This window comes from Cervus canadensis, chromosome 7, assembly GCF_019320065.1.
Source record: "Cervus canadensis isolate Bull #8, Minnesota chromosome 7, ASM1932006v1, whole genome shotgun sequence".
NCBI lineage: Eukaryota > Metazoa > Chordata > Mammalia > Artiodactyla > Cervidae > Cervus > Cervus canadensis.
The window spans coordinates 40,901,346-40,926,089 of record NC_057392.1 but is presented as its reverse complement, the minus strand read 5'-3'; the positions used below and the strand labels follow the sequence as shown (position 1 = coordinate 40,926,089).

General features: G+C 37.3%; 1 protein-coding gene across 1 annotated transcript in view; it reads left to right on the top strand.

Moving 5' to 3' along the window:
* The window catches only part of TMEM39A (transmembrane protein 39A), a 29,143-nt gene extending 4,779 nt beyond the window's left edge, over positions 1–24,364 (top strand). The window contains exons 3-9 of the mRNA XM_043474980.1: positions 4,387–4,609; positions 8,743–8,826; positions 13,556–13,710; positions 18,002–18,350; positions 19,127–19,314; positions 21,303–21,423; positions 23,878–24,364. Coding sequence (XP_043330915.1) covers positions 4,387–4,609; positions 8,743–8,826; positions 13,556–13,710; positions 18,002–18,350; positions 19,127–19,314; positions 21,303–21,423; positions 23,878–24,111 — 1,354 coding nt within the window. The 3' untranslated portion in view covers positions 24,112–24,364. The remainder of the gene's footprint in view (positions 1–4,386; positions 4,610–8,742; positions 8,827–13,555; positions 13,711–18,001; positions 18,351–19,126; positions 19,315–21,302; positions 21,424–23,877) is intronic.
* Positions 24,365–24,744: the final 380 nt, after the last annotated feature.

Below are 24,744 nucleotides of genomic sequence, written 5' to 3'. Positions count from 1 at the left end.
AAACGCTGCTTGCTTAGTAATGAACCTCCCTGGTAGAAGGACTTTACACATGTTGTCATAACTAGTTGCTAAACTAGTTAAGTGCATCCTATATGACTCCATTGAGAAACCCTTGGAAGTTTGCACTTGGTTTCCTCCAGACTTTGCTTGTTACGTTTTCCATCTGCTGGTTTTGATTTGTATCCTTCTGCTGTTACAAATTGTAGCTGTGAACACTACTACATGCCTGGTCCTCTGAGTCCTCCTAGCAAATCATCAGCTTAGGCATGATTGTTGGGACTGCAGCCCTGTTTGAAAGAGAATATTCAGTGTGCATTGAGAAAATTTCTTTAAAGAGAATCTTTTTCCAATCCTTGTATTGTAGATGAAGAGACTGAGGCTTAGGGATGTAAAGTTTTTGTCTCAAAAACCACAATTGGGGGACTTCCCTCATGGTCCAATAGTTAAAAATCTGCCTTCCAAAAACAGAGGACATGGGTTCGATCCCTGGGCAGGGAACTGAGATCCCATGTACCCCAGGGCACGTAAGCACGCACACTTCAACAAAGACCCAGCGTAGCCAAAAACAAACAAACAAAAACAACAAAAAACCCACAACTGGTTAATGGGAAATCTGGGACTGGAACTCTCCCACATTGTATCTCAAACCTTTGTGTCACTTTGCTTTTCTTGAATCTATTTTATATTCTTTCAGAGGAACAATGCTTTTAACTTTTCTTAAGTGATTTGTCTCTAAAGTTTCTCAAATTTTTCTCTAATTTTCTGAGGTGTATTGACTAAGTCTGTTTATTTTAGCTCTTTTTTGTTTGTTTTTGGTTTTAAAATGCTTTGATCATATACCCTCTCAAATTTTCAATGTATGCAAATACTTTGCTCTTTTCCTCTGATGCTCTGGATCACTTTATTTGATGTTTGTCTCTGTCTTTTGGCTTGAAGTATAATAGTCAAGTTTGTATAGGATATCACAAATACAGATCTTTAAGAAAAATTTTTTTTAACTGACAAAGCAAAAGACTTTATTGGGAAGGGGCACCCAGGTGGAGAGCAACAAGGTGAGGGAAGCCCAGAGAACTGCTCTGCCGTGTGGCTTGCAGGCTCAGGGTTAGCTTTCCAAGTTGTCTCTGGCCAGTCATCTTGCTCTGCCCATATTTGGTCTGACTCAGAGTACTTCCTGGTGGCACACTCCATTCTTCAGCCAGGATGGATACTAGCATGAAGGTTTCTGGGAGGTTAGAGGACATATTATGAACTGGCATCTCCTTCCTCCTTTCGGCCCTTCCCAAATTCTTCCAGTTAGTTTTCAGCAGCAGTACTATTTTCCTTATTGGGATTTCCTGTTATGAGACAACTCATGCAAGCAGTTATTATTATGCCAAAGTGGGTGGTTTCGATCAATGGTTCCCTAACATCTTGATTTCTGATTACAAGTGGCTTACTGCCCAGCAGGGGTGAAAATATTTCAGTGTTAAATGATAAATGCGATAAGGGAACTAGGGACCAAATTTTAATGGGCATTCAGATGAGTGGCACTTCTCCAAATAGAGGGGAGAAGGATTGAGTGAATCCTTTTTTTAAAAAAATTTTTTTGGAGAGTAGTTAATTTACAAAGTTGTGTTAATTTCTGCTGTACAGCAAAGTGAATCAGTTCTATATACACATATATCCACTCCATAGCCATATAGATCATTATAGAGTATCGAGTAGAGTTTCCAGTGGTGTACAGTAGGTCCTTATTAGTTAGTTCTTTTATAAATAGTAGTGTATATATGTCAATCCTAATTTCCCAATTCTCCCTTCCCTACACTTCCCCCTGACAGCCATGTTTGTTTTCTACATCTGTGGTTTTATTTCTGTTTTGTAAATAAGTTCATTTATAGCTTTTTAAGATTCCACATATAAGCTCTCTATCATACAATACTTGTTTTTCTTTTTTTTTTTTTTTTTAAGACTTGTCTTTTCTCTGTCTGACTTAATATGATAATCTCTGGGTCTGTTCATGTTGTTGCAAATAGTATTATTTCATTTTCTTTTTTTGTGGCTGAGTAGTATCCCATGGTATTTATGTATTACATCTTCTTTATCCAGTCCTCTGTCGGTGGACATTTAATTGCTTCCATATCTTGGCTGTTGTAAATGGTGCTGCACTGAGCATTGGGATGCTTGTATCTTTTTGGATTATGGTTTTCTCTGGATATATGTCCTGGAGTGGGATTGCTGGATCATATGGTAGTTTTACAGATATCGATCTTTTGTACTTTGTTTTGAATATTTTTCTTGAAGCCCGGAGTGTTAATAACTTTGTTAATGGCAGAAGCACATTTGTCTGCTTTATTTAGGAAAATTCTATGAAAACCATTTTAACCTTTAAATCATAACAAATAGTTTAGCATATACTTTTGACTGAACAGGAATAGGAAATTTTATTTGTTCTAGAGAATATTTAGCTTGTTCTAGAGTAGAGACTCTTCAGAATTTTTTTCCCTTATTTTCTGATTAAATGGAGTGAGGGAGTAGAACAGTTGCTGGCATTAATTCTCTCCAGTCAAGTCCACCAACTTGAACAATTCCAGAGAGAATCTTTCATGTCCTATTCTTTATGAATAGCACTTCCTGGAGTTGCATAGTGCAGTGGCTCAGCTCCCAGAACAGATCAGAGGGCATTGGTGTATTAATGATTAATTTATAATTGAGCAGATGAGGTTTTGAGACCTACTGGTAGATCACAACCCACTCCTTGGTAAGCTTGCTCTATTGCAATGTACTCTGAGATTGAGGGGAAGAAACTTTTTAAATTTTTTCCAACCCTCGCCCATCCCTGTTCTTCCCTTTTAGCTCTCTTCCCCTCTGGTTTCTGCCATGGTATTCTTAACTATTCAGAATGGTTCAGAATGAGCAGAGTTTGTAGTCCATGAGTCACTCTAAGTGCTGTCAGTGTCGCATCCTAATGCTAGAATTCTATATTTGGAAATTTTAGAGTAGAATGTTAACACTAATGTTATTCCCTCTTTAGAATCTTCTTTGGAAATAGCCAAATGAAGCCTCTTTTCCTTGTTCTATTAACAGCATAGACCCTTAGATCTCTCACTGTTCACAGGCATACAGATAATGGGAAATTTAATTCTTTAGCCTTATCTTATCATTTTAGATAGTCCAGCTAGTTGTGACCTATAAGAGAGTGTAAAAGAAAGAATAAGATAGGGATTAAAATTTCTACATTTTAATCTGTGTTTTGAGAGATCTCCCTCTTTTTCATGACTATATTGGTCTACTGTCTTCTCAATCTAAAGGTATATAATTGCAGTGAACGAGGAGAAGTACTGTCTCTATCATTAAGATTATGATGATATACAGAAAGATGTATACAAAAAGTTACATAACAGTATGAAAAAATTGTATAACAATTTTTTGAAAATTGAACAATTGAGAAGTGCAATAAAGGCATTGTTTAGGTGTAATAGTGGCACGTAGGAGAGATGAATTGATTTTGATTGAGTCAGAGTAATCTTTTAGAGGTTTTGTTTGATTATTTAAAACAGTCTCGAAAAATTTTCTCTGTAAGTGTATATGTGAAGGGTTAAGGAAGGTGGTTTTAGAGGACATTGCTGGTAAAAGGAATATTGTGTACAAAGCATATATATATTCACAGATAGCAAATAGCATGGGTAGTGTTTAGGGTGCATGTGGAGGAGTGATAAGAGATGAGACTAGTCTGTTAAGCAGAGAGCCTCATAGGAATAAACATTTTTGGGTATTATGCTAACAGCAGTAGAGAGCATTGAAGAGTTTTAGGCAAGAGAGTATACTATCAGAGTTTCACTTTAGAAAAATGTTTAAAGGCAGGTTGGAGGATTTGGTGAAAATAGACTTGAATTTAGAGGGATTACTACAGTAGTTCAGGTGAAAAATGGCAACTCCTTGAACTAAGGCTATGTGTTTAGAGAGGAGAGTGCAATTTGGAAAAAGATTTATGAAGTGAAGTATATATGATTTAGAGAGAGATTTAGAGAAGATTCCTAATATGACTCCCAGGTTTCTGATTTGGGCAGCTAACTAGGTGGGCCATAGACTATGATCAGGATTTTAGGAAGAGAAACACAAGAGATGTCCAGAAGATGGCTTGATAACGTGGATCTAAAATGCAGCAATGAGCTTTATGGAGAGAAATTTTAGTTTTCAGCATGTAGGAGATAGCGGAAGCCATGACCATGTATTACATGACTGAGAGAGTGTTGTAGAGGGAAAAGAGAAGAGCAAAAGGTCCCAGAGTAGAGTCTTGAGGAAGGCCAACAGTTAAAAGTGTAGGTGACTAAGGAAGCAGGACTCCTTTATGCTCTTTGACACTGAAAGGTATCACCATTTGATTTAACTGTAGTTTTCTCTTTTCAGGAATGGTAGTGCTATTGGCCTTCCGGTCCCACCTATCACAGCCTTAATTACCCCAGGTCCTGTTCGTCATTGCCAAATTCCTGATTTGCCTGTGGATGGGAGCCTGCTCTTTGAATTTCTGTTTTTCATCTACTTGCTGGTTGCTCTTTTCATTCAGTACATCAACATCTATAAAACAGTGTGGTGGTATCCTTACAATCATCCTGCCTCTTGTACTTCATTGGTAAGTCTTAATAGGCCTCTAAGTTCTTCATGTTACTTAGCCAAGAAACTAGTTGGAAAACTTTCATGTAGAAATTATTTTTATTGGAATAAAATGTTTTTATATTAAAGCACAGATTACTTTCATAATGTAATGTCATAAAATTGTTAAATATCTGGCTTTGGTCCATAACCAGAGATAGTAAAAATATAAATGAAAATGTGGAAAACATTTAAGTAATTTATTATAACAGTATCACAAAAAGGTTTTGATATTTAGCTTTTTCTACATCCAAGGTGGATGTGATCTGTCCCTGATTACCAGAAAGAGAAAAGAACATAGGGAAACATAAAGGAGAGTGTTTTCATTTAGACCAGGTTCATATCATTTTGACATGTATCTGCTCCTGACTGTAAGAGAAGCTGGACAATATAGCCCCTTAGCTGGGTTCATTAACTGTGGATAAAATTGGGTTCTGTTACAAATATAAAATAGAGGCAAGAACTAGCTATCTCTGCTGAAGTACATCAAAATATATTGTAGGTTTCTTCTGCCATCTTTCCAGTTTTTAGGAACACTGTGGTAATGTTCCAGTTCAGGGTAGTCAGGTGACCTGATAGTTAAGTGGTTGGCAATGGCAGATTTGGATGGATGATAGAGATGTGCTTTAGGAGAAAGACTATTGTCCTGGTAGATTATATGTGTCTAAGACTTCTAAATGATTATAAAATCTCCCTGGTCTGGTGAACATAGTAAATGTGGACCAAAATATTCAAGACTGTATGAGAAGGAAATAAACAATTTTATTTTAAATATTTGTATTACTTGGTTGCTCCTAAAATTAACTGTTAAGAATTTTCTTTCCGTATTGACCATCTCTCGGCTTAATACCAGGTGAAGAAAAGTTTAGTTTCTTTATTTTAAGAATTATAATGATTTAGTGCCAAATAATATGCTTTTTTTAAAATAGCTTTTTTTTTTTCCTACCTGGATTATGAGTTTATTGAGTATAGGAACCCTACTTTATTCATCCTTCTTTGGCCATGGTGTCACAGAATGAGAAGGTTGGATTAGATGATCTTAAGGCTTCTTCCACTATGTAGTTCTGTACTCTAAATACCTGTATCATAACAGTGACATTGACAAATACTTATTAATATATTTACTATGCTATTTGCAAGTATTATTTATTTGTTCTAAAAACAGGTAGGTATTATTCTATGATTCCCATTTTATAAATGAGAAATACGAAACCTAGAAATTATGAAACTGGCTTAAAATCACATGTGATCAAGTGAGCACTCAAATCCAGATCTATCTGCTATGCTCTATTCCCTGTATTTATTCTTTATTTACTCCATGAGTACCGTTGGTTAGTTCATTATACTGTTTCCACCTTGACATCCTATGGAAACTTCTCACTTACTGAATTTTCAGGTTAATCACAGAACTCTTCCCAGTTAACTTCTGACAACTTCCCAGTCAACTTCTGACAAGAGTCTTGTAAAAGTCCGTTACAAATGTTGCCTTGAAATGAAGGGAGCCAGTGCTCCTGTTATAATTGGGAAACTGCTGACTCTAGAATTATGCTTCCTTTGCTGTGACTCACACCACCAAGAGGGGCCTTTTACTCTGCCCCTCTCCCCACTTCACTCAGTTTTTGTGGTGCCTGGTGGCTGGCAGATAGTAAATCTAGTAAGTTCAGTTACAAGAAAGTTTGGGCATGTAGTTTTTAGCTTTCCAGTCTCTACAGTAGAGGAAGGCACTCTTAAAGGAGAGTGTCATGTGAACTGGCTAACTTATCTGTCACGTGTGATGCTTGATCACACAAAGCTTAAAATTTAATTGTGGAACTATAAGTAGCATATGTGGAATAGCAAATAAGATTTTAGCTCATGAATCTGAGGGCCTGCATCAGTGAACTGTTAAAGATGAATGGACTGCCAGAGATCTGATTCCTTCGTGCCACTGAAGGAATTCAAACCTAGCCCATAACAGCTTGACTGGGACATTCGCCATGGGATTTACATTTCAGCTAGTGATTTGTCTCTTTTAAGCTTTCTTCCATTAGGCGTGCCTGACTCAGATGCTTGTCAGATTTATATGTTAGGTTTTCCTTTTTCCTTTTCAAGATCTTAATAATTATCAGAAAGAAAACATGGGCACCCGAATATGTAAAATATCATTCTAACTATCAAACAATTATCTGAGTGAGTCTTAACCCTAAGAAAAATACAAGCTAGTAGTAGTATAGGAAGTTATTCAGAATATTCAGGATTGGAGTGCTCTGATTAATCAAATATTCTGGTTTGTAAAGGTTAACCAAATGTAAATTACTATTTTTCAATGATTTAGAATAAAAGTGTGTTTAACAATGAAATATCCTAGGCACTTAAATTTTTTTTATAATAAAAATGTCTCAGATGGACTGGTGATACATATAAATAAGACCCCCAGACATTAGCTAGGGGATGTAGTAAATTTGCTTGCATTATTTTAAAGGAGTAGGATGAGCACGGAGGAGTCTCAAGAGGGGATAAATAATTGTTAGGATCTAAACACTTCCCTGGTGACTCAGATGGTAAAGCATCTGCCTACAATGCGGGAGACCTGGGTTCGATCCTTGGGTCGGGAAGATCCCCTGGAGAAGGAAATGGCAACCCACTCCAGTACTCTTGCCTGGAAAATCCCATGGATGGAGGAGCCTGGTAGGCTACAATCCATGGGGTCGCAAAGAATCGGACACGACTGAGTGACTTCACTTTCTTTCTTTCTAAACACTTAGAGATAGAGAAAAGGAAATAGTGTGAGAAGCAGTAAGCCATTCATTCTCTTGGCATTCTGACTGCTTTACCTTTAAAATGTATCCCAGATCTGACAACTCCCAATTGCTGCTGACCCTGTTTGAGTGATCATGTTCTCTCACCTGAATTTAAAGCAATAGCTTCTTAACTGATCTTTCCCCAATACAGTATATTTTCCACACAGCAATCAGTGTGAGAAATTTAAAATACAAATAGAATCATGGCACCTTTTGCCTGAAACACTCCTGTAACTCCCCCTTAGGAAAAAAAAAGTAAACTCAGTCTTTATTGCTCATTACCTCATTTCAGCCTTCTTACTGATTTTGAGACATACCAGGCATATATTTTCCTGCCTTAGAGCTATGTGATTACTTTTTCCTTGCCTGGAGTGCTCAGCACCTGATCTTCTCTTGGCTGGTGCATTTTTGTCATTCACCTGTCAGCCTAAATGCTGCCTTCAGCCAAATGCTGCCTTCTTAGAGATATCCTTCCTAATTACCAGTTTAAATTGGTTCTACACTTCCCTTCCCAGTCATTATTGTTTTTTTTCTTACCAGCAGCGTAACTGTTTGAAATGCTTTTGCTTGTTAGCTTGTTTATTGTTATTGCCCTCCCCTCCTAAGCAAACTGGGTGCCCAGCTCATATTTATTGAATGAATTGAGAAATTCTAGAAGGAGAACAGTAGAACAGAAACTTAGAGACCTTTTGATCATCAAAATTAAAATATATCCTATTTTTTTGTCACTAATGACTTTTTATTTTATTATTACAGTTAAATATATAGACTTAGAACTAGAAGGAACGTACACAGCATCTAGGTAATGCTGTCATTTTATAGGAAGAAGAGATCAACATAAGACATGTTTCTAAATCAAGTTAAGGGGAAAGACTGAATGTGTTGATGTATCAGTAAGTTAGGGAGTTTAGGTTAATAGATGCCCCGTTAGATTAATTTAAGTTTTCTTAAAGAGAAACCAACAACAGTAGCTCTTGGAGACCGGGAATTTAAATTTGACACTCATTATAAGTATGGCATTTTAGATAAGTTATTCTTGTCATAATTATGCAGGTTGGTGCTTGTTAACCCAAAACTGCAGTCATTTCCTTTTAATACAGTAAACTTTCAAGAACAGAGAAGATTATATTCCAGATAGTTTAAAATAGTGTTTTAGAAGTTAAAGCAATTTGCCATGAAAGAAGGAGAAGGTCTTTAAGGTCTCCCAAATTCCTGTGGTCTGTAAATGTAAGGTGATATAAAAAGACCTTTTGAGGGGGCAAGCTTCTTCATGTAGTAGTTACAGCTGGATATCCATATTTCTTTCTGATGTAGTTATTTGTTTCTCTTACAGAATTTTCATCTCATTGATTACCACCTGGCAGCATTCATCACAGTGATGCTTGCAAGGAGGCTTGTATGGGCCCTCATCTCAGAGGTAACTGCTCATTGACTGTATTCTATCACTTGTAGCTAGAGCTAGTCACTAGGATGTGTTTAGGTTGAAAATGTGAAGTGTCAAAGTATATAATTTAAATGCTGTAATAAATAATTTCTTTACTCTCACATGAACTGTGCTAGTTTTTTAAAAAAGGTTTTCTCATAATATATTCAAAATTCAAGTGTGATATACTAATTCAGCTGTTAGAAATTTTATTTGCCCAGTAGGAGCTTAATTCTAACTTCTGAGTCCTTCAGTATAATCTTTCTAATTTTGATAGTTATAGTAAAAATAGGATGGATTTTAGGTAACTGTTACTAGGGAAAGTTGCATCTAAAACTGTGATTCAAGTAACATTCACTTGGAATTATTTATATATCATTTTGGAGTTGCTAGCAAGAGACATTTGAGTTTATTAAAACTTAGAATTTTTAAAAGATAGCATTCACATTTGCATAGGACTAATCTTGAAGATTAGAACCTAATTAATTAAAAAGACCATGTTAACATTAATATGATCTTTTTATGAAATGGCCATTGTTAAAATAATTTTTTTATATTTGTAAACCCCAGTGAAGAAGGTAATTGTGTTTTTTAAAAATTTATCTTGTGCCCTATAAATGAATACAAAAACAAAAAATGTTAACTAAAATGGCTAATAATTTTAATTTGTTTTTAACTGTGAAATTTTGAATAAATCATTGCTATAATCACAGCTAACTTAGGGTCAACTCTTTTCTTCTAAAACGTACATGGGAAGTCTGTGTCTGCAGGCTCTTGATTTTCAGGAACCTTATTTCTGTGAGCACAGAATAATTGCAGATAATTAAGTCATAATCTGAAAGCTATTTGAAGTTAACTTTAAAACTTTGATAGTAAGAGTATAAGAGTGCAGTAAGAGTTGAGAAAGGCTGTCTATAATTTTTTAATCCCCAGGTCTTTATTTAGGTCATGGAATTAAGTTCTTGCTTTTGGATGTTTGAGAAAGTCTCTTCTTTCTTCAGAGGAACTCAGTGGGATTTTATGTTTACATCTGTTAAAAGCAGCAAAGATTGATTTTGTTTCATCTTTTCAGTTACTTAGAGATGGTGCTTGTGTATGTCAAGTTAGTATGTAAACCCTTCTAGTTAGTGTGTAAGTCCTTCATAAACAGAGGTTTCTACTTTGGAGCTACAACAGCTATAACTCGAAAAACTCTATTGTTTCTTTTACTTAAGAATAGTTTTAACAGTTTTGCATGACTTTAGAGAGTTTATTGTTGTTTAGTCGCTAAGTAGTGTCCAACTCTGCGACCTCATGGATTGAAGCACTACAGGCTTCCCTGTCCTTCACTGTCCCTGGAGCTTCCTCAAACACATGTCCATTGTGTCAGTGATGCCACCCAACCGTCTCGTCCTCCGTTGCCCCCTTCTCCTCTTGCCCTCAGTCTTTCCTAGCATCAGAGTCTTTTCCAGTGAGTAGGCTCTTTGCAATAAGTTGGCCAAAGTGTTGGAGGTTTAGTTTCTGCATCAGTCCTTCCAATGAATATTCAGGGTTGATTTCCTTTAGGATTGACTGGTTTGTTCTCCTTGCAGTCCACGGGACTCTCAAGAGTCTTCTCCAGCACCACAGTTCGAAAGCATCAATTCTTTGGCGCTCAGCCTTTTTTATGGTCCAACTCTCAACATCCACGCATTGACCACCGGAAGAACCATAGCTTTGACTATGTGGACCTTTATTAGCAAAGTGGTATCCCTGCTTTTTAATATGTTATCTAGATTGGTCATAGCTTGCCTTCCAAGGAAAAAAAATATCATGGGTGAAGTCACCTTCCACAGTGATTTTGGAGCCCCCCAAAATTAACTCTGTCGATGCTTCCTCTTTTTCCCCATCTATTTGCCCTGAAGTAGTGGGACCAGATGCCATGATCTTGGTTTTTTGTGTTGAGTTTTAAGCCAGCCTCTTTACTCTGCTCTTTCACCCTCATCAGGAGGTTCTTTAGTTCCTCTTCACTTTCTGCCATTAGAGTGATGTTATTTGCTTATCTGAGGTTGTTGATCTTTCTCCCGGCAGTCTTGATTCCAACTTGTGCTTCATCCAGCCTGGAATTTCGCATGATGTACTCTGCATAGAAGTTAAATAAGCAGGGTGGCAATATACAGCCTTGACAAGCTCCTTTCTCAATTTTGAACCAGTCTGTTGTTCCATGTCTGGTTCTAACTGTTGCTTCTTGACCTGCATACAGGTTTCTCAGGAGACAGATAAGATGGTCTGGTATTCCCACCTCTAAAGAATTTTCCACAGTTTGTTATGATCCACACAGTTAAAGTCTTTAGAGTAATTAATGAAGCAAAAGTAGATGTTTTTCTGGGATTCCCTTGCTTTTTCTATGATCCAGTGGATGTTGGTAATTTGATCCCTGGTTCCTCTGCCTTTTCTAAAACCAGCTTGTACATCTGGAAGTTCTCAGTTCATGTACTGTTGAAGCCTAGCTTGAAGGATTTTGAGCATTACCTTGCTAGCATGTGAAATGAACACAGTTGTACAGTACTTTGAACATTCTTTGGCATTGCCCTTCTTTCGGATTAGAATAAAAAGACTAGTCCTGTGGCCTCTGCTAAGTTTTCCAAATATGTTGACGTATTGAGTGCAGCACTTTATTTTTTTTTTTTTTTTCTTTTTTTTACTTTTATTTGCATTTATTTTCTGCAGCATTTATTCCCGGGCCATAAGTTTTTGTTTCTTCAGTTTCTTCTGGGATATCTTTTTCTTCTGTGCAACCTCCTCTTCTGGTTTAGGAACAATCTGTTCTTTTTCAGTAAGGATCATCTCAATGTGGCAGGGAGAGCTCATGTAGGGGTTGATCCGACCGTGAGCTCTGTAAGTCCTGCGCCTCATCTTGGGGGCTTTGTTCACTTGGATGTGCTCAATGACCAGAGAATCTACATCTAAGCCCTTAAGTTCAGCATTACTCTCTGCATTTTTGAGCATGTGTAGTAAAAATTCAGCACTCTTTTTGGGCCACCGACCCTGTGTCCAGCCCCACTGTTTGGCCTGTGCACACCTACCAACTCCACCATTGTACGACGGAATGGCACACATTGCTTCTTTAAAGTGACATCCTTCAGATACTTGGTGGCTTTTCGGATATGCATACCCTTTATGGCCTGGGCAGTCTCACGAGTGTTCTTAAAGTGAACACGAAGATTTGAACCTCTTGATTTGCATGATTTTGTGGGGTTTTCTGGGTCGAGTGAATAGCGCACCATTTTTAAGGGTCAGTTCAGGCCGCTTACCGGAAAAGCGAGTGCAGCACTTTAACAGCATCATATTTTAGGATTTGAAATTGCTCTGCTGGAATTCCATCACCTCCACTAGCTTTGTGGTTAAGAGCTTGGGCTCTGGAATATGGCAGAAATGATAAACACATTCAGGTTCTGCTGCTATGGTGACACTAGGCAGAAACAGCCTTTTTTTTTTTTTAACTAACCATAAACATTTGAGAGTGGAGGCACTGAAGTAATTCCAGTGACTTAAATGCCTTCTCTTGACTGACACATGAGGTACACTGGCATGAAGTATGTATTGGGAATAATATGCAACTATTTGCCATGCTATTACTGAGAACAACTTGAGCCTACTCCACAATTTTGAGGCTCAGGCAGTAGTATTAATTAACTGCTTCTATGCTTTTGTAAGTAACTACACAAACAGCACATATTGTGTGTATATTATTTATGCTGTGTATTGATAGCATGTGGTTGAACTAAGAAATGGATACATAGAAGGTACCTGAAAAACTCCTCCTTTTCTATGTGCTATTGACTCCAGAGAATTGTTTTTCTGAGTTCTGACATTGCTTTTTCAGAGCTTATAAGAATCTGTCATTTTCCCCTGCATTTCACTCATTCTCTCCTTTCTGGTTCAGTTTGTAAGAAAATTACATTGCAGAGCCTCATGTTTAGACAACTGTGGTTTCTTACTGTATTTAATCAGTTTTAAAGATTCAGGATTAAAGAAGAGTATTTGAACAGCTGTGATGTGAAGAACTAGAAGTAAGGACCATGCGTTATTTTCATGTTTGCTAAAGTAAAACAACAACAGCAACAAAAACTTCTGTTTATATAGGGATTTATCAAAGAAGATCTCATTATTTTTTGAAGTTTCCATAATTTATTAAACATTAATTCAGCAAGCATATTGGGGGGAAGATTCAAAGAAAAATAGAAATACTGTTGCTGCTGTTGAGGCCATTGCAGTCTAGTCTGGAGTCAGACTAGTGGCTCACAATTTTTATGTATATCAAAATCACTTGATAGGTTGTTAAAATACAGATTCCTTAACTTGTGAGTTTGTTCACTATACCTGATAATGAAAGCAAGTAGGAATTTGCATGTGCAGTGAGCAGCCCCAGTGATTCTGATGAGTATGGTTAATGGAACATACTTCAAGAAGCCCCAATGTAAATAAATTAGACAATTTCATAAGAACGTGTGTGGAGGTCTGTGTGAGGCACTATGGGAATGCAAGACGGAAACAGCTAACTACCTGGAGTGATCTGAATCTTCAAGAAAGAGGAAAATAAGGCAGGATGGACAGTTTTTCTTCTGTTCTTTTCTCCTTTCCTTCCTTCCTCCCCCCCCCCCAGTTTATCTTCCTCTAAATTTACTAAGTCCTTACTGAAGTCACATTGCTTTTGAGTAAGGTCATTTATAAACTTTTATTTTTGGTGCTTCCAAACTTATAGGCCACTAAGGCGGGTGCATCATCAATGATTCACTACATGGTTCTGATATCAGCTCGCTTGGTGCTACTTACTTTGTGTGGATGGGTACTTTGTTGGACCCTCGTCAATCTCTTCCGAAGCCATTCAGTCCTCAATCTCCTTTTCCTTGGCTACCCGTGAGTACTCCAGTTTTACTATTTTATTAGTAAGTCTTAAGAAATTATTTGGGTCATGCCAGATGATGGTATAAAAGGGAGGGAAATGAAATTCTTCAATGCAAATCTGAAGTTTAGGCAATTCAAAAAAATCAGTGGGTAGGGTGACCATATAATTTATTTTCTAAACTGGAATACAGTTGGGGCAATAGATATAAACTAAGATTGTTCCTGAGTGGTACCAATGGAGAAGATTTTCATGAGCTTTATTTGCCATATAAAATTCGTATACAGTAAAATTCGCAAATCTTGTATACATTTACTGAGTTTTGATAAATGCATATACCTGTGTAAATCAAAACCTCATCCCAGTATGGAATGTCACCATTACTCCAGAGATTCCTTCATGTCCCTTTCCAGTCAAACCCCACCCTCTGCATCCCAGAGGCAACCACTGTTTTGATGATTTTTTTCCCCCACCATAGATTAGGTTGCCAGTTGTAGAATGTCATATAAATGGAATTGTTCAGTATGTACTCTTTCAAACCATCTTTGACTCAGCATGTTGTTTTTGAGATTTGTCTGTGTTTACATATTATCAGTAATAGTTCATTGCATGAATATACCATAATTTATTTTCCTTCTGTTTGACATCAGGGTTGTTTCTATTTTTTGACTACTCTTTTAAAAAAAAACAAACTATTATACACATTCTTATACACGTCTTTTATTGTAAAGCTACCTTTACATTCTCTTGGGAGAATTATATGTAGGAGTGGCATTGCTAGGCCACAAGGTAGGAGTATGTTTAGTTTAATAAGAGCCTATCAGACTTTTTCCCAAAGAAGTGGTATCATTTTATCCTTTCACCAATACCGTAAGAGTCTGACAGCTACACAGTTTTGTCAGCATTTGATGTTTTCCATTTAAAAAATTTTAGCCATTCTGATGGTTGAATTGTGGTGTATTATTGTAGATATTAGCTTATTAAACTAAATATCTTGCATAGTTTTTTAATTTGTATACCTGTATTTGGCTAAAACCTTCTTCATTAGATGTTAACAGATAGCTATCATTTATTCAACTCTTATTATGTGTTAAGTGTTGGGCTAGGTGGTGCTTACAAACATCACCTCATGAAATCATTACAATCACCCAGGAAGTAGTATATTTAATCTGCTGTAACAGATCCAATATACTAGAGGCTTTAAAAAGTTAGAAATTTATTCCTCTCTCCTGTACAGTGTGTATTTTAAGTTATGGTGGATAGTTGTAGTAGCTCCATGGTGTCAGGACCCAAGCTTCTGTTATCTTTTTGCTCCACTTTCCCTAATAGAATACATTGTAAGGGAGTCTGGAAAACTGAATCTTTAGCAGGGGAGCTGTATCTCGACTAAAATTTATGTTGCTATGAAAGAACAGGAGAACAGTAGCTATTGGCAGACAATTAGCAATTTTTGACATAGGTAAAGACAGATTAAGCAGTTGAAATTTTTTCCAGTGGTTAGACAATTAATTAGAAAGACCCAGGTCTTTTTGATTCCAGAGCCATTGTCTTAACCATTACTCTAAATTCAGTAGTTCTCAAAATGTGGCTCCCAGAACAAGAGCATCACTATCTCCTAGAAATTTGTTAGAAAAAGAAATTCTCGGAATCAACCCCAAACTGAAACAGAAACTTTAGAAAGTATGGCCCAGCAATTTGTCTTTTAACACAAGTCCTCCAGATGATTCTGATGCTAGGTCAAATTTGAGAATCATTGCTTTATACCATTTATGATGCTATAACATAAGCATGAATTTATATGCGTTGTGAGTGTATAAAATAAAGATATACTCAGAGACTGTTCGGCCAAGTCTGACTTTGTGGCAGGAAGAGTCTTTCTATTGGTTGCACTCTGTTAGATTCTAATTATAATACTTAAACAATTATTTAAAGCACTCATCAACCTGGTTCATACAGAATGAATTTTCTTTGTTATAAACTTCATTTTTCATGATTCAGATTCTTTATGAGGTGTATATTTTACATCAGTTGTTTCTGTATTTCTAGATTAGCATTTCACCTGTCTGAGTTGAAAACAAATTATTTATTCTGTTTACCAGCAATATCTGATTGAATCATTTAGAAGATTAACCATATCTAACTTGAAAGGCTAATTATGGATATATCAACGAATATTTTGGCTAGACTGAAGAGAGTTACCATCATCAGAATGACTAGCAAACCTTTTCATTTCTTTTTAGATATGTAAAGAAGCTTATTTTGGGAGGCTATCCATACCCTTGTAAAACAATGAAATAAGCATGTAATTCAAACAAATTTTATGTCTAAATATATTTAGTAACCCTCTTTAAAATTCTTGAATGAATCATTTTTGTACTTCACAAAACTCTCCACGCTCTAAGCCTTTGATGCTACCCTGTATGAGTTATCTATTGACATATGATGCTCTAACAAACATCCGCAGAGCTGTGGTAGCGTACATACCACTCTCTGTAGTTATTGTGCACATGTTGGGATCAACTAGACGTTAAGAGGCTCTCCCAGTCTTATCTTAGCTGGGTTCAGTCACATGTTTGAGATTGATGACTGTCTATTTAGGCAGCTAGGACAAGTAAGCTCTGTTCCATGAGTCTCTCATGCTCTGGCAACCTTCTCTGGACATGGTCACATGAAACTGACAGAGTGGCAAAAGAACAGGCCTGAATGTACAAGCCCATCTAAACCTTCCCATCCTAGCGTGTCTGCTGACATCCCATTGGCCAAAACAGATCACATTGTTGAACCCAGCACGGAGATTAGGCAGGGTCACTGCACACGTGGAAGGAGGGCTGTGCAGTTACGTGACAGTGGGTGAAACTACTGGGAAGGGTAAAGAAATGGGGCCATCGTTGCAATCTACTACACACCCCAGCTCTCACCCCCACTCCTGCATGTGTGGTTTCAGCTGTATTGAACTTGCAGCCTTCTCTAGCTTTTGCAATTTTGCACATGTGTGAGTTCTGCCTGATACTTTTGCATTTACTCCCCTCCCATTCTGCTATTCCAGGGCACATTCACTTTGGATCCCAGAGCCGCTGCTCATCGTCCTCTTAATTAATAATAAACTCATCCTCTCTCCCTCTACAGGGAACTATGAACAAGTGACATTTGTTAATTTTTTTAAAAAAAAAAAAATTTACTAAATAAAATGTCTTTTTATTTGCTGTTTTTAATATCTAAATTTATATCACTGAAATGACCACTTTATAATACAGACTAGGTTACAATGTGGAAGTTTCTTAAGACTTAGGGAAGTGTTTAACATGTTTTTAAGGAACCAAAGTTTGGAGTAACTATAAGAAGTTATGAAAAGTCTCACAAATTTTTAGTCCTCTAGCCAAGTAATTTTACCTGTAAAAATTTATCTATTGTACTTCTGAATTGTTTTTATTAATCTTATCAGGTATTTATTTAGTGCCTACTATGTTTCAGCCTCTATTATAAGTATCAAAGATTTGTATAGCAGTGAACTAATAAACAGATTAAAATCTCTGGTTCCTGGAGCTTTTTACATTGTAGTAAGGGGAGGTCAGACCAACGGAAAAAAACCCCAAATAAAAAACCTAATAAACATGTAAAATACGTGATCTTACCAGTTCAGTGGAGAAAAATAACCAAGGGGAACTAGGATGGTGATATGGGTGATGTTGTGGGGAGGCAGGGGAGCCGTGTCACTAAGAAGAGAAAACTGGAAGTAAAAGGCAACCCTTCAAAAAATACCAGATGTACACAAAGATGTGTGTGGGAAATTATTTACTCCATTGGTAATTACGATAGTGGAAAATAAGAAATAGTATGTTACTAACAAGAGAGAAGTAGGTAAAGTATGGTGTAGCTATATGAGAATACTGTAGTACCTTTTAGAATTGTTAACAAAAACATTTAATGACATGAGAAAATACTCAGTACATACAAGCTACATAATCACACACCCAAAGTTAAAACAGTAGTATACAAAAGTTTATACTGTGTGAAGCTAAACATAGAAAAAATATAAAGCCTATGCACCCAATTGTAAAAATTATAGAAATGGTGATTTCTAGGTAATTGTCACGATTTTTTTGTAGTTTCTTATCCTACAGTGAATATATATTGCCTTTGTGGGAAGAAATTAAAGAGCTTCCCAGATAATGAATTTACCATCAGCCAAGTCCCCATTATATTAGGTTCATTCTGAAGAGTCATGACTATTTTACTAACACAGTTATGAGATCTGATATTAGGTGGCATCTGTGGTCTCATTTTCATACTCATGTTTTTCTACAGGTTTGGTGTTTATGTTCCTCTCTGCTGTTTCCACCAAGATAGTAGAGCTCATCTCCTTCTCACAGACTTTCCCTATGTGGTTCAGCACCAGGCGGTAGAGGAAAGTGCCTCAACTGTGGGTGGCTTGGCGAAATCCAAGGACTTCCTCTCCTTATTGCTGGAGTCTCTAAAAGAACAGTTTAATAATGCCACGCCCATCCCCACCCACAGCTGCCCACTGTCTCCTGACCTCATTCGCAATGAAGTAGAATGTCTGAAAGCAGATTTCAACCACAGAATCAAGGAAGTTCTCTTCAACTCTCTCTTCAGTGCCTACTATGTTGCATTTCTTCCCCTGTGTTTTGTGAAGGTAAGTGGTTACGTGCTTTTCTGTGCTTCCTGGATTTGTGTGTGGATGACGTAAACTGGGTATTTCTTATTTAATCCCCCTTTTCTCTGTCTCCCCTTTGGCAGCCTGGATGGTGGAGTTCGGCTGCATCTGGAGTGCACTAATACCTGGTTGGTGGATAGATATTTCCATATCTGTGATGCACCCGTGGTGGTCCTCTCTTGTTTTCTTTCTTTCTTTCTTTTTTTTTTTTAGATTTCCCCCATCCCCAGTTTCTGGAGAGAATAAACTTGTACTTAGAATCAGTATATGGTAGCGTAAGAGGACTGAAGTTTCAGTAAAATACAGCCTACCATGGTTGATCTTAACATGGTCATCAGGAGTTTCCTTGAATTTAATCTAACCTTTATTTAAACTTTATTTTGGTAGAAGAGAAAAATGGTCTGGATGTCACTTGGGCCCAGAATCTTTTGGGTCATTTTAGTGCCCTTCCTTCACCCATTGAGAAGCACGTCTGCAGCTGGAGTGGTCATTCACAGAGAGCATTCACTTCTTCTAGAAAGGAAGGACTTAAAGTATAATTGCCTCTCCCTCCCAACCCTAACTCATGCAACCAGAAAGTCAGGTTGAAGGATTTTGGAGGACTCTGCTCTTGAACTTTCTGCACGGACAGCAGGACAACAAATGCATGTGTGACTCAGAGTGGCATTGTCCGCAGGGCGTATGTACACGCACCCATCCCTGCCTTCCTGCTCACCAGTACATGGATCATTTCTCTCTCTTCTCATCTCTTCCAGAGTACCCAGTACTATGACATGCGCTGGTCATGTGAGCACCTCATTATGGTGTGGATCAATGCTTTTGTCATGCTCACCACACAGCTGCTGCCATCCAAGTACTGTGACTTGCTGCATAAATCAGCTGCTCACCTGGGCAAGTGGCAGAAGCTTGAACATGGCTCCTACAGCAATGCTCCCCAGCACATGTAAGTAGGTTAGAGGGTCAAACCATTTAACACCTTTTTACATGCTGCTGACCATGTTTATTTGCTTTGTATGTCATTCTTGTTCTTGGCTTTGAACATTTAATTTTTAGTTTTTGCCCACATGGGTGCTTGTCATCACTCTAAACTGAAAGCAGGGAACATTAACTCATTTCCACCACCATCCCCAGTCCCTCCTCAAATGCCTTCTGCCTTTCAGCTGCCCAGTCACTCTAGAGTGTGTAATTTGTTTCCCAAACTATCATCTTGGAGTTTTCTTTCAGTCCTAACCATTTGCCCAAATTCAAAGACTCATGATATATTTTTAATTTTCTTTAGAAGACTATGAGATTCATCTTCTTGTTTTCATTGCCACAGTTAAATAGCTGCTAGCTAATTGTCTTAGGCAGCTGGCCTTTGCTTCTCTCATCTTTTCTTTCTAATAAATGTAGATTTGCTCTAGTAATTTTCCTAGCCAGCATCTTTATTTTTTGTTTACTGATTTTTGTTTGTTTCTTTGTTTTGTTGCTGTATTAGCCTGCATCTTTGTGCATTTCTTTTCCTAAACTCACTAATGAATGTTGCTCTGCTTTTCCTATATTCAAATGAAAACTGTCCCTAATTGAGTTCTTTTTGAGTATTCCTTTCATTGTGTCCCCCTGTCAGTCATTTTTCTGCATGGTCCTTATGGTCCAAAATGACTTGACTTTAGAATCCTTTTATTGTCTTGCTTCTGAGCCCTTCATCATGCCTTTCTCTCAGACCTGGACCATCTTCATCTTCCTCCCTTTTATAATTTGAACATTTCACAAATTTCATCACCTAGAAATTCTTTCCTAATTAAATTAGGAAATTAAAGGTGTCCTAATTAAAGGTGACATTCCCTTCCCCTCTTCCCCTCAGAGTGCTCCCTTCAATTATTTGCCTTGATGTCTGATACAGATTAGCACAGGCCTTCAAGCCCAGGAACTGAAAGAGATTGGGCCAGGCTGAAAAGAAACCTGACTGTGGGCAAAGGACAGATTTCAATAAAAATTGAAAATCCAATGCACAGTGCTAGTACTGTACATCTTCAGGCTCCTGATGGCACATGGCCATGAGGTGTGTCTTCACTTTAATGCTGGTAAGTGTGAGCAAGGCTGATGGAACATTTTCTGAACTGGGAAAGCTTCAGGGTGCTAGACTTTTTTTTTTCTTTAACATATTTAAAATGCTGTCCCAGTTCTTACCCTAGGAAACTAACCTTTCCAAAATCAGGAAGAAATGAATTAACTTAGATTTTTTTTTCAAAAGTTTAACCTGAAGATCCCCCATCCCCACCCCAACTCCATTATGTTGGTGCTGGAAAGAGTGAAGCTTCTTCCGTAACTTCTTTTTCCTAGAGAAACCTCTATAAAAATAAAGCAGGAAAGCAGTAAAAAGAAAAGTCTGTGTGTTGGTACCTCGTGTGTCTCTGTATTCTTCTGTATAGCTTCTCACAATATGAAGCACTTGAAAAGTGTGATAAATGAATAGATTTTCTGTAGCTTGTGGGATGTAATTCTGCGGTAAATGTCATGCTAGTTTGATAATGTGTTAATTTCTCCACTCGTCTTGTTACCATCCACTTTTCTTTGTTTCCTCTAGCATTTCCACCAGTGGACTCTGCTCACTTGGGATTGAGGTGACAGTCCACCTGCTTATACTCGATTTTCTGGCTCATAGATGCCTTACTTACACGTTTGTTTCTGCTTGTTCTCCTAAGCCTCTTAAGTCCTTTGACACTGAGTTAACTTTGCAGTTAACTTTTCTCTCTATTATATAGCAATGAAGTTATAATAAATCCTTTCTAATTCCTTCCAGTCTGACCATGGAATTACTATCTTTTCAGAATTCAGGCAGATGAAGACTTGAATACTTAATCCTTTCCATAGAAACATAACTGGTTTTGCCAGACACTAATCTTATCTGTAATTGCCAATATGCTAACATTGCATTTCTTTCTCCCTTAGTTGGTCAGAAAATACAATATGGCCTCAAGGGGTGTTGGTGCGACACAGCAGATGCTTGTATAGAGCTGTGGGGCCTTACAACGTGGCGGTGCCTTCAGATGTATCCCATGCCCGCTTTTATGCAAGTACCGCTTATTTCTTTTCAAACATAAGCTTAGGAGTGTTAGGAGGCCACTCTGTGTGTAAACATTTAGCACAGAGTATAACATTTAGCACAGGACATTAATACAGGGTAATTATTTTACTACTATAATGGCCTCTGTCCTTCGGGAATACTTCTGAAAGGCAGATTGAAGGTGAAATGCCAGTATGTCAATTTTAATAACTTGACTGGTTTCTCTAGTTACAGTGGAATTTGTTGAGTTTAATATTACTTGAAAGAAGTACACAATTATTTAAGACTTCCATTTTCATCTTACAGTCTTTAATTTTGTAATAGCTTGGTTTAGCAGTATCCCGATTATATCTGTGTATCACTAAGCAATATTTAATATAGTAATAATGTGATGATTTTATTTTTTGATATTTCTCATGTATATCATCTCCTTAAAATACTTAGGCTTCCTCTTTGAAACACAGGCAGATGGCATGATCTCTGGTCTTTTACCTTTTTTCAAATTAAAAGGAAAAAAGGCTTAAAAGTTTGAAAGGAAAAAAGCCATAGATGCCCGCTAAACCTAGTTTTGTCCCATTTGATTTATGTCTTGGGTTATGTTCAGTTTGATCTTTCAGTTTCCCAGAAATTCTGGCTCTAGGAGGGAGAAATATTTACTTATTAAAGAAAGACAAACTGATTAATGGGAGTGGGGAATAGAAGGTACATGCAGGGAACTGTTTTCAGTAAAAATGCACAAAGTGCAGTGCATTGCCTTTGAATGGAGATCATATTCTGAAAAAGAATTGGGAGATTTTATTCATTCATTCATTCATTTGATACTTGAATCCCATTCTCGCTCCCATCCCTCCCTTCATCCCTCCCAGTTCCTTATGAGGGTACTTGGACGTTCTGGTTCTGCGAGTGTTCACTACTAAGGACTTTTTCATTGAATACTGGAAACTTGCTTGCATCAGGGCAGGATGCTTATAAATAGGGGTGGGTGGGCTGAGATGGAGGGCCTTTGAATGAGGGAACTACAACAATTTCTTTGACTCCTGTGGGATTGGCCTTAAGATGGAGGAGTGGACTTTGGTTATAACTGCACAAACATCTGGTTTCTACACAGAATATTTCATTCAGCCAGCTGAATTCCACAGGCTGTTAACGGCATCTGTTGGCCATTGTGGTCCCCTGGAAGCTGACAGTAACCAGATAGTTTATTAAAGTTTTCTGCTTGAAAGATAAATATTTTCCTTGCTAGTGTTGGACAGCTGAAGAATCAGGTGGAAACCATAGAAGAAAGATTAAGGAACTTATTACTGATTTTGTGTGACCAAACAGGTAAATCAGTGCTTCTCAGAGTGGTGGTTGGGTCCCTTAGAGTCAGATCTCTGAAGAATCCTAGGAATTTGCATCATTTACATATTTGGAAATAATTCTTAAGGCACACCGAAGTTTAGAATGGGCCTTCTACCTGTAACTGTGGCTGTCCTCACATTTCTGCTCAGTTTATAGCCTACCTACACATTTAATTATATTTGGTATAATTGCCACAGAATCTGAAATTGCCTGGTTTTTTTTTTTTAGAATGTTAATTCTGAGCCAGTATTATACATGGTATTACTGGGGATCATGTAATAAAATCCAGGGTAAACATGTTCTTTCTCCTGCAGAAGAATCCTGAGAACCCAGTTAAACCTTTCAGAGCTGTTGTGATGATTTATTTGGCTTTATTCTCAGATTTGAGCCCCGAGCTCTAACTTATTCTTTTAGATCTGATATACTACCATTAGCACAGTTTGCAGTCTGTGACCACTGTCTTCTATTCATAATCCATTTTTATTAGTCAACTAGGATTCAGCCTCTTAGAGTGATGAATTTGGAGCCCTGTGTTTAGCCAGTCTCTTTAATTCTAACTAATTTTTCCTTCCTTCTTCACTGTTCTGCCTTTGTATATCCTACTTCTCAATATCCAGAAAAACTGGGCAAAAGAAAACAGCTTGGTGGGTAACAGTTTAAGAAAAAAATTAAGAAATTACTGTATTGATATTTCAACTTATATTACCACTCCTCCCTCCAGACTTGTTTAGTGTAGGTGTTTATGTCTTAGATCAGCCCACAAACCACGATTTTTACATTTTTAAGCAGTTACATTTTAAGTGGTTATCTTAAATAAAATATTTGAGATAAGACATAATCTAGGAAAAACTTTTTTTTTTTTTTGAGAAAGAGTTCTTTTGGATAAATCTGTTTCTATGTCTCAGGGGTATTGAAATAAAATGTATTTCATTATACTTTGAGCAAAAAAGAATGGGTTTGGATCTCTACAGCAAGAAATAGCCTGATTGACATTCAATAAGCAGATCTACTTGTTAGTGTACATAGGAGCCTATAACTGTAAAATGATTTTTGGAAAAAAGTGAGAATAAATTCCGTCTTTTCTATGAAATAACATTTTGCTTTTTAAATTCCTTACAGTTCCTGTTTCATCGTCCATTAAGGCTGTTAAATCTGCTTATCCTTATTGAGGGCAGTGTTGTCTTCTACCAGCTCTATTCCTTGCTGCGGTCAGAGAAGTGGAACCACACACTTTCCATGGCTCTCATCCTCTTCTGCAACTACTATGTTTTATTTAAGCTCCTCCGGGACAGAATAGTATTAGGCAGGGCATACTCCTATCCGCTCAACAGTTATGAACTCAAGGCAAACTAAGCTGCCTCTCAACAATGAGGGAGAACTCAGATAAAAATATTTTCATACGTTCTATTTTTTTCTTGCGATTTTTATAAATATTTAAGATATTTTATATTTTGTATACTATTATGTTTTGAAAGGTGGGAAGGGCAAGGGATATTAAATGTATCCATAAACAAGGTGATGTGATCTTTCATGTGTTAGTATATTTGAATAATATACAGAGGAGAGGTGCACCTCTCTAGTAAAGAGATTGCTTTGTTTGTATGGCCCTGGAATAACTCATTCATTTCTGAAAACATCTCATATATCACTTGACATGGTACCTTTTGTGTGTATGCTTTCCTTTCAGTCCTCCTCATCTTTAGTCTTTGGTTGGCCTTATTGTTACAGAGAGATCAGTGGAGTTGCCTAACAGCACTCATCATCTTTTGTTTGGTGTTTTTTTTTGACTGGCAGATAGTATTGGAGTGCGCGGGGCAAGAGTGGGTTTAAGTCCTGGTGGGGTTTTCTTTGTTGCCTGCTGGGAAGAAGCATTTCTGAGGTAGGAACTCAGTGTTCTGCCTGCCCTGTGACATTTAAATATACTTTTGTGAAAGCTCTTATCCTGAAACAGGAAATTACACTCATTTTCCCTGTTCTTCCACTTTT